General features: G+C 52.1%; 1 protein-coding gene across 5 annotated transcripts in view; it reads left to right on the top strand.

Moving 5' to 3' along the window:
• SFXN4 (sideroflexin 4) overlaps positions 1 to 8,409 on the top strand; it is a 52,480-nt gene extending 44,071 nt beyond the window's left edge. For all 5 annotated transcript variants that reach the window (XM_029610518.1, XM_029610517.1, XM_029610515.1 and 2 more), the window contains 3 exons: positions 1,704 to 1,789; positions 3,688 to 3,805; positions 8,275 to 8,409. In XM_029610518.1, the coding sequence (XP_029466378.1) occupies positions 1,704 to 1,789; positions 3,688 to 3,805; positions 8,275 to 8,352 (282 nt within the window). In that variant the 3' untranslated portion in view covers positions 8,353 to 8,409. The remainder of the gene's footprint in view (positions 1 to 1,703; positions 1,790 to 3,687; positions 3,806 to 8,274) is intronic.
• Positions 8,410 to 13,924: the final 5,515 nt, after the last annotated feature.

Here is a 13,924-nt window from a genome sequence, read left to right as displayed (position 1 = left end):
TGCAGTATGCAACAGTTGAATTGACAAGAGTTTTGCAGATTTGGGTAAAACAACATCTCCCCATCTTCCCAGCAAACACAAGGGTGCTGTAAGCGTCATCGAGCAATCCAAAATTTCACCAATCAAAGACCCAACCTATTGCCAAGAGGTAACAACAATAGGACAGTCCCACCACATATGAAAGTGAGAAGCAGGATTACCGCATCCCCTCCAGCAAAGAGGACAAAAACTTCTAAATCTGGAGAAAAGTGAGGGATATCTATATGTTCTGTGTAACAATCGGAACATTAATTCCCAAATGTTATTGCAACAGGATAATTTGAGAGTTGAATCCCATATAGCTTTCCAGTCATCTTCATCCAGACTTAGCGACAGATCGTCCCTCAATCCATCTTTCAGTAATGGTGGGACTTGTTTCAGGGTCATAAATACCATCAAAGAAGTATGTATATATTCTAGGTATCAGATGATTAGGAGATCTAGGTGAAATAAGAGAAGATTCTAGACCGAAACGAGAACGCTACAGTCCGGTGTTTTCCAAATGATGCTCCACAACCTTTGGCCAACCCATTTTGAAAAGGACTATAGCCAGTTGGTTATCACAGTGCATTCTATTTTGCTACAATGAACTTTCCATCAAACATGAAATTTTAAAATGATCGTCCACTACATTTGTGTAGTGGCTGAAGGAAGTCATCGAGTTGACTTACATTTCTAAAGGTTGCCTGCTGCCGGTGGCTTTAGGGGTGCACTTTATGCGTTCTGAGGTGACTTCCTGGGCTGAGTCACAACAGGTGTCTCCACATGAAATTTGCTGGGCGGCTACTGGGAAGTCACTGCTCACTTTTGCTAGGCATTATCGCTTGGATGTCGGGGCTCCGGCTGCCATGTGCTTTGGTGAGAGGGTTCTATGAGTGGAACTCTCCAGGTCCCACCCGAGTTAAGGGGAGCTTTGGTGCATCCCAGGAGTCTGGACTGATCTGGGTACATACAGGGAAAGGGAACTTGGTTCTTACCTGCTAATTTTAGTTCCTGCAGTACCACAGATCAGTCAGGGTGGGGGGAGAGTCCGCCATTTGTACTGTTGCTTTATATATAGTGCGGAGTTGTTGGAGGTTTTCAATGCTCCTCGCTTATGTCAAATTTGGGAAACGTATTTTCCATTGTCTTTTTGGCCAATTTCAACATCTGGCTCGATAGAAGGGAGGACGTTTGCTTAGAAATGTATGGTTGTTGCTGTCATCTTGGCTTGGGTACAGATCAGTACTGAGGGACTGCAGGTGGCACCTCGGGTTATGTACAGTGTCAGTGAAACTTTCTCTGTCTCCATCTGCTGGAGGGGAGGCAAAACCCCAGGAGTCTGGAGAGATCTGTGGTACTTCAGGAATGAAAATTAGCAGGTAAGAAGCAGTTTTCCTTTGAGCAGCTCCCTGGTACAGCCTGCAGGGTGACCACCTCAGTTACCTTAATTCCTAAGGTCTGTCGGCTGTCGTAGTCAAAGGGGGCTCCAGGCCTGTCCTCCATCCAGAGATCCAACAGCTCCCTTACTCCCCTGTGCTCACTCCTGCTTGCTTCATCTATTCCTCTGTCGGGCTCTGCTGGCTCTGCTATACTGAGCTGTGAGGATGTGAGGATATTGCTGCTAAGCCTAAGAACCAGAAGGACATTTTGGCAATGCATCTTCTTTTTTTTTCAATTTTCAGGCTATTAAAGAAACTGCAATATCAAGAGCAGCCTTAATTGGGACTACAGCACTACTCCCAAATCTAGTTGCATGGATTTTGAAGAGGTAAGGAACTCCTCGATTACAAAGTGAAAGAGAAAAAAAAGGGCTTAGCCTGGGGGCTGGAGAGCGGGGAGGGCTTAGCCTGGGGGCTGGAGAGCGGGGAGGGCTTAGCCTGGGGGCTGGAGGGCGGGGAGGGCTTAGCCTGGAAGTGGAGAGCGGGGAGGGCTTAGCCTGGGGGCTGGGGAGGGGGGGGGGGAGGGCTTAGCCTGGGGGCTGGAGGGCGGGGAGGGCTTAGCCTGGGGGCTGGGGAGGGGGGGGAGGGCTTAGCCTGGGGGCTGGAGAGCGGGGAGGGCTTAGCCTGGGGGCTGGGGAGGGGGGGGAGGGCTTAGCCTGGGGGCTGGGGAGGGGGGGGAGGGCTTAGCCTGGGGGCTGGAGAGCGGGGAGGGCTTAGCCTGGGGGCTGGGGAGGGGGGGGAGGGCTTAGCCTGGGGGCTGGGGAGGGGGGGGAGGGCTTAGCCTGGGGGCTGGAGAGCAGGGAGGGCTTAGCCTGGGGGCTGGAGAGCGGGGAGGGCTTAGCCTGGAAGTGGAGAGCGGGGAGGGCTTAGCCTGGGGGCTGGAGAGCGGGGAGGGCTTAGCCTGGGAGTGGAGAGCGGGGGGGGCTTAGCCTGGGGGCTGGAGAGCGGGGAGGGCTTAGCCTGGGGGCTGGAGAGGGGGGAGGGCTTAGCCTGGAAGTGGAGAGCGGGGAGGGCTTAGCCTGGGGGCTGGAGAGCGGGGAGGGCTTAGCCTGGGGGCTGGAGAGGGGGGAGGGCTTAGCCTGGAAGTGGAGAGCGGGGAGGGCTTAGCCTGGGGGCTGGAGAGGGGGGAGGGCTTAGCCTGGGGTTGGACAGGCAGCGTGGCGTCCGAGGAGTTCTCTGACTGTGGGGTGGATGTAATAAGGTGAGAGCTAAAAGTGCGCTGACAATGTTTAACTCCCAATCCGGTAAGCTCATTTTATGTTAATACATTGGGAAGTAAATACAAAAGTGAGCGACTGAAAAACGTGCACCCAAACCCGAGTTACAATGTTTGCTCTGCACGTGCCGAGGACTCATTTTACCCCAGGGCCGTATCTGAGGTGATTAATGCGCGCGGTCCTCTCCAGCTCCTGCCTTACGATGGCTTCCTCCGCCTCTAGCGCAGAGAGAACCTGGGTGGTGCCCTCTGCACCTCTCCACGTTGGGGCCCATCCACGCCCGGCGCTAAGCAGGCCGCGCGGGCTTTTCTGCGCAAAACCCCTCGCTGCGTCAGGAGTAGCGTTTTGCACTCAAAGTCCATGTGGCGAGCTGAGGGTGAAGGTGTGCGCTGCGTGCCGAATGCCCCTTGTTGCACCGGCGTTTCCATGCCACGTGCTTAGCCCATGCAGAACTCATCACGCTGCGCCTCTGCCGCTCAGGCACGCAGAATCCAAGGGCTTTCACGCTCCAAATCCTGAAAGGTAGCAACTGCCCGGCCTTGCGGCTGGGTTTTAGTTCTCTCACAGCTTGGAGCAGGAAAGAATGGAAAGATGAAAGCCGCTGCGGTTTCAGGGATTGGCTCCGCCGAGGGCACTTTTTTTTCCTGTGCCAGATCCTCCCCCTCCACGTTGTAATCGGTTTGATTCGGATCCATTAAATGTTTACATTTACAGTTTTGCAACATTTTTTTTTTTTTTTTTTTGTAAAATGCACTGTGCACTCCTGGTGTTACCTCTTAACCAGAGCGAGGACTTTCGGGGAGTGACGCTTCCATGCCTTCTCCTTTCTCTCTCTGTCTCTAACACAGTGTTGCACTATTTCACTGCACCAGGAAATAAAACGAGCCCCCGGCGTGTCTGTTTCTTTGCAATTGGTAATTGGATGGCCGGCACTCGCGTGCTCCGTCAGGGCAGGCGCGTCGCTGCACACGGAGCGAATCCTAACCTCTTTCTGCTCTCCTTTTGCACAGAACGCGGTTTATGCAGAGGAACACCTTCGCCTTGGCCCCTGTCAGAGTTATGACTGCAGCCCTGACCTTTGCAACGATGATCCCTGTGTCGTTCAGCCTCTTTCCGCGGACGGGGACGGTAAGTAGCAGCGGAGAGAGAGAAGGCGTGTGGGACCTGCTCCTCTGCAGCTACACCCATACAGATTCGGATTACCCAGCAGGAGTAAAACCAGTTAAATAACAGCAAGCCAGTGGTAGGGTGGAGACTGGTCAGCAGATCAATCGTTAGCGTAACAAGTAGTTAAGGATGAAAGGCTTGGTCTGTGATTGACTCGACTTCCTTACCCTTGGAGAACTGACTAGCGAAACTGCCCCATTTCGTAAACCGTGCCCTCTCTAGACAGAAATATTTGGTGGGGATGGAGAGGCCGAAGGGACGTTTCCCCCACATCACACCCACCCCCACAGCGTGGCCTCCTGCCTTTTAAACCGGCTCTAAAAGACAGCAAAGAAAAAGCTCCAGCAAGGGTCTTCCGTGCAGTAAGGAGACCCCTGGCCCGTAAAGCTGCCATTGAAACGATGGACAGCATCGTTCCGCCAGGCCTAGACTGAATCTCAGTTCAAACCCGGCACCTTGAGTTCTCCAACACCCACGCCGCATCCACCGATGCAAAGCAGAGCCGCGGCGTTTCCCCTTTCAGCGTCCCATACAGAAAAAGATATTCAAATTCTCAATAACAGGAATACAAGAGCCCTCTGCTGCCAGTAACACAAAACCCTGCAAAAAAAAAAAACCCCAAACACTCAGAGTCTATGTAGCAAATGTGCCAAGTCCCGGCAAGTCAAACAGCAAGAACCCCACCCGTGAAAAGGCAGCAGTGCAAATATTACACCAAGCCCTACAGAGCACCAGCGTACACAGTGGGAAAAGAGAGCAAGTCAGACTGCTCTAGATCCCTACACAGAAACTCCACCTCTGTCAGATACGCAGCACCCAGACTGATCCTCGCCTAACAAAGAATAAAGGGTAACAAATTAGAAAGAGAAACACGAAATGGCAGAGACTGCATGCAGTGCCGCACTGCAGAAAGAGAAACACGAAATGGCAGAGACTGCATGCAGAGCTGCACTGCAGAAAGAGAAACACGAAATGGCAGAGACTGCATGCAGAGCTGCACTGCAGAAAGAGAAACACGAAATGGCAGAGACTGCATGCAGTGCCGCACTGCAGAAAGAGAAACACGAAATGGCAGCGACTGCATGCAGAGCTGCACTGCAGAAAGAGAAACACGAAATGGCAGAGACTGCATGCAGTGCCGCACTACAGAAAGAGAAACACGAAATGGCAGAGACGGCATGCAGTGCCGCACTGCAGAAAGAGAAACACGAAATGGCAGAGACTGCATGCAGTGCCGCACTGCATGCAGTCTCTGCCATTTCGTGTTTCTCTAACACGAAATGGCAGAGACTGCATGCAGAGCTGCACTGCCGAAAGAGAAACTGAAATGCATTTCCTCCTTTACCGATCAACCTACAAAGCTACGACATGAACATTCCCAAAGTTGGCATCTTCCAATAACTATTAGTATTGGGATGAGCCAGGTCTCTTTCATTTCCCTCCATTTGCTCTTCTAAGTCTTTATCCAGGGTCTCCTTTCCACTTTCTCTTTTTCTCCTGCCGCCTTCCCTTCACTCCATATACCTGCTCTGACCTCGATCTTTCTCTCTCATCTTTTTTTCCTCATTTCTTTCTTCTCTGTACACTCCTAGCTAGATTGCACCTCTCCTTCTCCACCCTTCGTACACTCCAGTTCTCAATCTCCCTCTTGCCTACGTACAGGTTTTTTCATCTCCCACTCCTCCCCAGCCTTCTATTCCCTTTCATCCACTTCCTAGTCCCCCATTTCCACTCTCTGTACTCGCCCCGTTCCCATCCCTCATCTACTTTCCTCTGTCTCTCGTCCCCTCACCAGCCCCAGACCCTTTCCTGTCGCTCATCCCCTTTCTTCTGTCTCACCCCCTACCCAACATCCCATTCCCCCCTTTCACTTCTATTTCCACTCTCTCTTTCTTATCCCCCTTCCCAGACCTCTCCTTTTCCTCTCTCTCTCATCCTTCCCATAGCCCCCTGTCCCTTTCTATCGCTCCTCCAGTTTCTTCACACTTTTCTGCATCTGGCACCACCCCACTCGCACCTCTGAGTTCCCCTACCCCTGAATTTCCACGCCTCCTCCCAATCCCTGAGTTTGTACTTTTTCCTCTCTCCCCAGTCCCTTTCTCCTCATACCTCCCCTCTCGTTTTTCCCCCATTGGTTTCCTTTGCCTTTCCTCCCCCATTTCTCACCTTCTTCCCATTCCCTTCCCTTGCTTCTCGTCCCTGCCTTCCTTTTTTTTTTTTTTATTTACCCTCAGCTGTAGTCGCCTCGGTCTCCCAGGCAGCACAGACTGAAGGAGGGCTGCAGTGCGGGCTGCAGGTACGCGGAGCATGCACAGTGCTGCCCATCTCTGCGGCTGCCAGTAAAAGGAGGAGGAGGGGGCCTTGGGGGGGCCGGGTGCGCTGGGTCATGCTCTGAGTCCCTGTAGCTTTCGCTGCAGCCCTTGTTCAGTTCGGGCTCCTATTCTCGCCCACTGGTTTAACCATGACGGGAGCTGAGAGACTGGAGGGGCCAAGACTTGCTCCCCACTTGTCTCCCAGGTCCAGTCTAGCCTTTTTGCTGGCTTATGCAAACAATTATTGTGCCGTGCCCAGCTCCCTCCAGAAATCTGTATTTTTAAAAACTGACACCCACCCTCCCCCATGGTCAAGGGAAGGCCAGCCTTGCAGACATGCCACCCCCCCCAGTCACACACAATTAAATCATGCGTCGATAAAGGATTTTACATGAAAAAGGACATTCTAAAATACAGTCTTCAGAGGCAAAAATATCCCAACCTGCACATTGTATTTACATGCACTGCTGTGCTGCCAACCAGAAAACTTTGCAAAAAAGACACTTGGAGCTCCTATGGAATTAGACTTTTTGTAATGTGTGTTGGGTGTGAGCTTGGCCCTCATAAAGCCATGAATAACAGCCAGCACATGAACAGTAACAACCTTATCTAGGAAAAGGCACATATTACACCAGGCCCTAGAACACCAATACACCTCCTATTGGGAAAACAGAACAAATCAGACTACTATAGATGCCAGTAAAATACCTCACCTCGCTCACACAAGCAGAACAGAGATGGACCTTGACCAAATACATAATAAAGAGACCAGAAGCTATAAATAGAAATGTGCTGAGTAGAACTGAACTGAAACCCACAACAAATTAGCCTCTATAAGCAGAGCAACAATGGAAAAACAGAAACATTACCATTTTTAATAAAACATTAAAATCAAGAAATATAAAACAATCATAATAGTAAAACCATATCATAAAAAGAATAAATATTTCAAGCCAGTTAGAGCAGAAAGACTAAATGAATTCTTTGCTTCTGTGTTTACTAATGAGGATGGTGGGGAGCTACCAGGTCCGGAGATGGTTTTTAAGGGTGACGAGTCAGATGAACTGAACCAAATCATTGTGAACCTGGAAGATGAATAAGACCAGGTTGACAAACTAAAGAGTAGCAAATCACAAGGACTGGATGGTATACACCCAGGTTTCTAAAGGAACTAAAAAATGAAATTGCAAATCTATTAGTTAAAATTTGTAACCTATCATTAAAATCATTCATTGGCCACCTTCCAGTCTTCAGGTATAATATAATCCCAATATTTAAAAAGGGTTCCAGGGGCGATCGGGGTAACTATAGACCAGTGAGCCTGACTTCAGTGCCGGGAAAAATAGTGGAAACTATTCTCAAGATCAAAATCATAGAGCATATAGAAAGACATGATTTAATGGGACACAGTCAACATGGATTTACCCAAGGCAAGTCTTGCCTAACAAATCTGCTTCATTTATTTTGAAGGGGTTAATAAACATGTGGATAAAGATGAACCGGTAGATATAGTATACTTGGATTTTCAGAAGGCGTTTGACAAAGTCCCTCATGAGAGCCTTCTAGGAAAAGTAAAAATTCATGGGATAGGAGGCGATGTCCTTTCATGGATTACAAACTGGTTAAAAGACAGGAAACAGAGAGTAGGATTAAATGGACAATTTTCTCAGTGGAAAAGGGTAAACAGTGGAGTGCCCCAGGGATCTGTACTTGGACTGGTGCAGGTTTTTAGAAGAGGTACCTCCTTTTAAGACTTAGCAGGAGTTTCAGGCTCTAGAGAGTTGCATCAGTAAGTAAGTCAGGACTCCAGCATGAGAACGTGGCAGAAACGGCTATGAGTGATCTTCATTCCCTGCTGCCTTTGACAGGTTATTGTGGCCGTGGATACGGGGAAGTCTGTTCATTAATAGGAGGCTGTGCTGAACAGACATTAAATACTAATTAAAACACAGTATAAAAAGACAGAAAGCATCTCATTGAGCGGTAGCCGCTAGCTCAGGCATGTCTTGTGCATCGTTTGGTGTTTTGAGACGCGATGTCTGTGCTGTCCGTGGCTCTGCCTTGGAAGTGCATCAGCCTTGGTGCGCACTAAGCGGTTCTGTCTTCTGTGCCTTTCAGATCATGCGAGCTGACCTCGAAGAAGAAATCCAGTCCTCCACGCAGCAAGCTGAGCTCTTCTACAACAGGGGCCTGTAACCTCCTGCCCCGGGAGCCAGCGGCAGGTGTGAGCGCCAGCCTCGGAGCCCGCGTGCCCTCTTACAGGAGGGGCACGTAATCCGCTGCCTCGAAGCCCGCACGCCGTTCCCGCAGGAGAGTGCAAGCTCAGACAGCGGAGAGAGCACCAAATGCCACCCTTACAGCAGCACTGCTACGGGGGTCAGGGGTATTCACTCCCAGCCCTCAAAGGCCGCAAACAGATTAGGTTTGCAGGGTATTCCTCATAAATATGCATCAGATAGATTTGCATGTACACGGCCTCCATTGTGTGTAACCGTATCTTGTGCGTATTCGTTAGGTACATCCTGAAAGTTCCACGTGTTTGCGGCCCCTGAGGGGCCTGCGTGACTGCCACTTACCTAGAATGGGCAGATAATTACTTTGCCTTGGTCCTTGCGGGCTTGCTAATGTCCCCGAGTGACATCTGCATGGGCCTTTTTTTTACGGCGAGCCACGGTGCATTCAGTCACGTGAAGCCTGTAAAGGTTACCAAAGCCTGCTTTTCAGGTTATCTTCAGTGACTATGCCTGAGAAAAATAAATTTATCACTCTCTTATACCTCAGCCCCAAGCGACGTCCAGCAGTAACGCACAAATCAGCTAAAATGTCACATCGCAACCCGTAAATTACACTTTGATCAGAAGCCATGCCATGCGCCACACGCCTGCTTAAATAAAAACCTTTTCACACGCCCTGTTTCATGCAGCACCTCAGAAAAAGTTCCATGCGAGCAGAGCTGCAAGCAGGAAAGCACCCGCTCTGGCCTGCCCCGGATCGCAAGGAACGTCTGCGTGGATATAATCGCAGAGCGCAGAGTCCAAGCTGATCAAGTTAGGGGCCAGTGAAGCAACTTTAAGGAGTGTCCCTGATTATTGCACATTGAACCAGTGAAAGTCCATCAAACCAGCGCTCAGAGCTGCTGTAGCACGTGGAAGCAGTGGAGGTAGGGCATGGCCATAGTCCAACAACAGCGCTAATCTTGCACCGTGTGAAAATCTGAATGTAATAAACCCAGACCTTAAAGAAGCCTGATGTAATAACAGATTAGATGTTATCAGATCCCAAGACTCGGTTACGTTCTCCACGGCCCATGATGGATGCGTAAGGCTGTACCAGAATCACCTCTGCTTTTGAAATACTCAAGGCTAATTCATTGTGAAAGGGCCATTGTTTTATGGTTGACAGACAGAGACAGGAAAATTAGTTTCTTACCTGATAATTTTCGTTCCTGTAGTACCAAGGATCAGTCCAGACACCTGGGTTGTGACTCCGCACCAGCAGATGGAGACAGAGCAAAACTTGTCGGGCATCCCTACATATAGTAAGGCGCCACCCACAGCTCGTCAGTCTTACGTAATGTCAAAGCACAAAATTGAACTCCGACTAACTAACTAGACGGCCCAAACCCGGGCCAATTCAACAAACCCCCGGCTAGATCAGAACTACCAGAACCAGAGGCCTCAACAACACACAAGAAACCAACATAGAGTGCCAACCGAGCGGACTCTCCTCTGCAGAACTCCCAACCAAACAGACTATACGGGCGGGATCCTGGACTGATCCTTGGTACTACAGGAACGAAAATTATCAGGTAAGAAACTAATTTTCCTTTCCCTGTACGTACCAGGATCAGTCCAGACACCTGGGATGTACCAGAGCTGAATTACCGAGGGTGGGCTCTAGAGAGTCCCGCTCGCAGAACTCTCTCTCCAAAACCCCCTGAATCCAGGTCCTGAACATCCACACGGTAGTGTCTAGCAAACGTATGCAGTGACTTCCAAGTCGCTGCTCTGCAAATCTCTTGTGGTGACACGTGGGAAGACTCCGCCCACGATGCGGCTTGTGCTCGCGTCGAGTGAGCCCGAAGACCCACGGGAACAGCCTTCCCTTTCAGTATGTACGCTGAAGCAATGGCATCCTTGAGCCAGCGCGCAATCGTGGTACGGGAGGCTGCCCCACCACGTTTTGGCCCCGAGCACAAAACAAATAGATGGTCCGAAACCCGAAAGGAATTCGTAACTTCCAGATAACGGAGCAGAACTCTGCGGACATCAAGTTTCTTCAATAGTCTAGCATCAGGATCAGAACGCTCTCCCTCCGGAAAAGCGGGCAGCTCAACCGTCTGGTTCAAATGAAAAGCTGACACCACCTTAGGAAGGAAGGAGGGAACCGTCCTCAACGAGACGCCCGCCGCCGAAAAGCGCAAGAATGGCTCCCTGCAAGACAACACCTGTAGTTCGGAAACACGTCTTGCCGACGCAATTGCCACAAGAAATACCGTCTTGAGAGTAAGATCCTTAAGTGTCGCCCGTCTCAGAGGCTCAAAAGGGGACGAACACAGCGCGGAAAGAACACAATTTAGATTCCAAGAAGGACATGGCTGACGTACAGGCGGCCGCAAATGTTTGGCTCCCCGAAGAAAACGCGCCACATCCGGGTGCTGCCCCAAGGACCTACCGCGCACCTTACCTCTGAGGCAACCAATCGCCGCCACCTGAACTTTAAGAGTACTGCAAGACAGCCCCTTCGCAAGGCCAGCCTGAAGAAACGCAAGAACATCCGGTACGGAGGGCCGCACAGGATTCAGCTCCCGAGCTCTACACCAGTCCTCAAACACTGTCCACACCCGAACATAGACAAAGGACGTGGACCGCTTTCTAGAACTCAGCAATGTGGCTACCACCGCATCCGAATATCCTTTATCCTTCAAGCGTTTCCTCTCAAAAGCCAGGCCGCGAGACAGAAGTGATCCGCGTCCTCCAAACAGACAGGCCCTTGCCGTAGAAGTGCCGTTTCCCCGCGGAATCGGAGAGAGGGCTCCCGTGTCAACTGGAGGAGGTCCGCGAACCAAGGCCGCCGTGGCCACTCGGGCGCTACCAAGACCACCTCTGCGGGATGCATCTCTATGCGCCGAAGAACCTTGCCTATCAGAGGCCAAGTAGGAAACACATACAGCAGAACGTTTGTGGGCCAGGGGAGGACCAAAGCATCCACCCCTTCGGCCCCCCATTCTCTTCTTCGACTGAAGAACTGCGGGGTTTTGGCGTTCTGAGCGGTGGCCATCAGATCCATGTGTGGCGTTCCCCACCGCTCGCAGAGGAGGTGGTAAGCTCCCTCAGACAGCTCCCATTCCCCGGGATCCAAGCGATGTCAACTGAGAAAATCCGCTTGGACATTGTCTACTCCGGCGATATGGGACGCTGCGATGTTGCTCAGATGTCTTTCCGCCCAGTGCATTAGTTGTCGCGTCTGCTCCGCGACAGCCCGGCTCTTCGTTCCTCCCTGACGATTGATGTACGCCACTGTGGTCGCGTTGTCCGACAACACTCTGACCGCTTTCCCCCGAACCAATGGGAGAAAGGACTGCAGCGCCAACAAGACCGCTCTGGTCTCCAAGCAATTGATGGACCACTGTGACTGAGCTTTGGACCACTGTCCCTGCACCAAGCGGCCCATGCACACCGCCCCCCATCCGGACAAGCTGGCATCCGTAGTGACTACTGTCCAAGCGGGCATGAGCAGGGACACTCCGCGGGTCAGATTGTTTGAGCTGAGCCACCACTGTAGACTGGATCTCGCTTGATCCATGAGCGGAAGTGGCATGTGAAAATCCTCCGACACTGGTCGCCAGCGGGAGAGCAATGCGGATTGCAATGGCCGTAGATGAGCAAACGCCCAGGGAACCAAGGACAGCATTGACGCCATCGATCCCAACACCATGAGATGATCGCGGACCAATGGGCACCGCAGGGACAACAACCTGCGCACCTGGCTCTAAAGCTTGCAAACCCGCTCCTGGGACAGAAACACTCTGCCCTGCTTCGTGTCGAATAGCGCTCCCAGGTAATGCAGCGTCTGGGTGGGGACGAGGCGACTCTTGACGAGATTGACCACCCAGCCGAGGGAACGCAAGAGTTGCAGGACTCTTTCGACCGCCTGCCGGCGTTGACTCTCCGATTTGGCCCGGATGAGCCAGTCGTCCAAGTAGGGATGTACCAGGAACCCCTCCTTGCGAAGCTCGGCTGCCACCACCACCATTACCTTTGTAAACGTCCGTGGAGCGGTGGCGAGGCCGAAGGGAAGAGCCTTGAACTGATAATGCCGGCCCAGGATACAGAAGCGTAGAAACCGCTGATGGTCTGGCAGAATGCCGATATGCAGGTAAGCCTCCGTGAGGTCCAAGGACGCCAGAAACTCTCCTGGCCGCACGGCGGCGATCACCGACCGAATCGTTTCCATCTTGAAGCGTGGAACGCTAAGACACCTGTTGACCCTTTTCAGGTCTAAGATAGGTCTGAAGGTACCTTCCTTCTTTGGCACAATGAAGTAGATGGAGTACCTTCCCCGACGGAGTTGTCCCGGGGGAACGGGTCTTACTGCACCCAGGTCTTGTAGCCGCTCCAGCGTATCCCGGACGGCCGCTTGCTTGCCGCGACCCTTGCAAGGGGAGACCAAAAACTTGTCCGCTGGAATCCGTGCAAAATCTAACGCGTAGCCTTGTCTTATCACGGTGAGGACCCACTGATCCGTCGTTATACTGGTCCATTCCCCGTAGAAGTGCTCCAACCTGGCTCCTACTTTCGGCACAGCCGGAGGAGCCGGCGGCAGGGAACGGACCAGCCGTACTTCATTGTGAGGCTTTCGGCCCCGAGCCTGACCCGGGACCGTCTCGCCTCCCAAATTTTCTGCCACGAAAGGACTGAGACCACGACGATGTTCTCGAAGAACCAGAGCCAGCCCGATAGGAGGGCCCAGACGACCTCTGCTGCTGCGACTTCCGTGGTCCCCGAAAACGGGCCCTACCAGAGAAGGATGTCCTGCTTCGGTGCCTATCCTCAGGCAACTTGAACGCCCTGTTTTCTCCCAGAGACTGCATCAGGTCGTCCAGCTCCTTACCGAACAGCAGCTTCCCTTTGAACGGAAGGGCTCCCAGATGAGCTTTCGAGGACCCATTCGCTGCCCAATTTTTGAGCCACAGTAACCGGCGAGCCGAAACCGCAGAGGCCCTGGCCGACGTCCGCAGAAGGTCATGCATCGCGTCCGCACTATAAGCGATCACCGCCTCCAGGTGATCTGCTTGTGTTGCTTCCTCTCCCGAAAGCCCTGCGTTGGCCTGGAGCACCTGAGCCCAGCGCAAACCGGCTCGTAACGCAAAATTACTGCAAATAGCCGCGCGGACTCCCAAGGCTGACGCTTCGAAAACCTTCTTGAGCTGCGCTTCGAGTTTCCGATCCTGGATATCCTTAAGAGCCGTAGCCCCGGTAACGGGAATCGTGGATCGCTTCGTCACTGCCGAGACCGCCGCATCCACCCTGGGAAAACGTAACATCTCCAGAGCATCCTCCGGTAAGGGATACAACTTATCCATCGCTTTACTGACCTTCAGGCCCAATTCCGGAGTATCCCATTCCCGGAACAGGATATTTGTTGCCGAGAAGTGAAAAGGAAAAGCCACCGCCGGTCCCGTGAGGCCTAACAGCACAGGATCCATCTTGGCGTCTGACCGAGAGGCGTCCGACCGAGACCCCACCGGGGAGGCATCTACTCCCAC

The sequence above is a fragment of the Rhinatrema bivittatum genome, chromosome 7, assembly GCF_901001135.1.
Source record: "Rhinatrema bivittatum chromosome 7, aRhiBiv1.1, whole genome shotgun sequence".
Classification (NCBI taxonomy): domain Eukaryota; kingdom Metazoa; phylum Chordata; class Amphibia; order Gymnophiona; family Rhinatrematidae; genus Rhinatrema; species Rhinatrema bivittatum.
The sequence above is the reverse complement of the archived record's forward strand: the minus strand, read 5'-3'. Positions and strand labels throughout refer to the sequence as shown.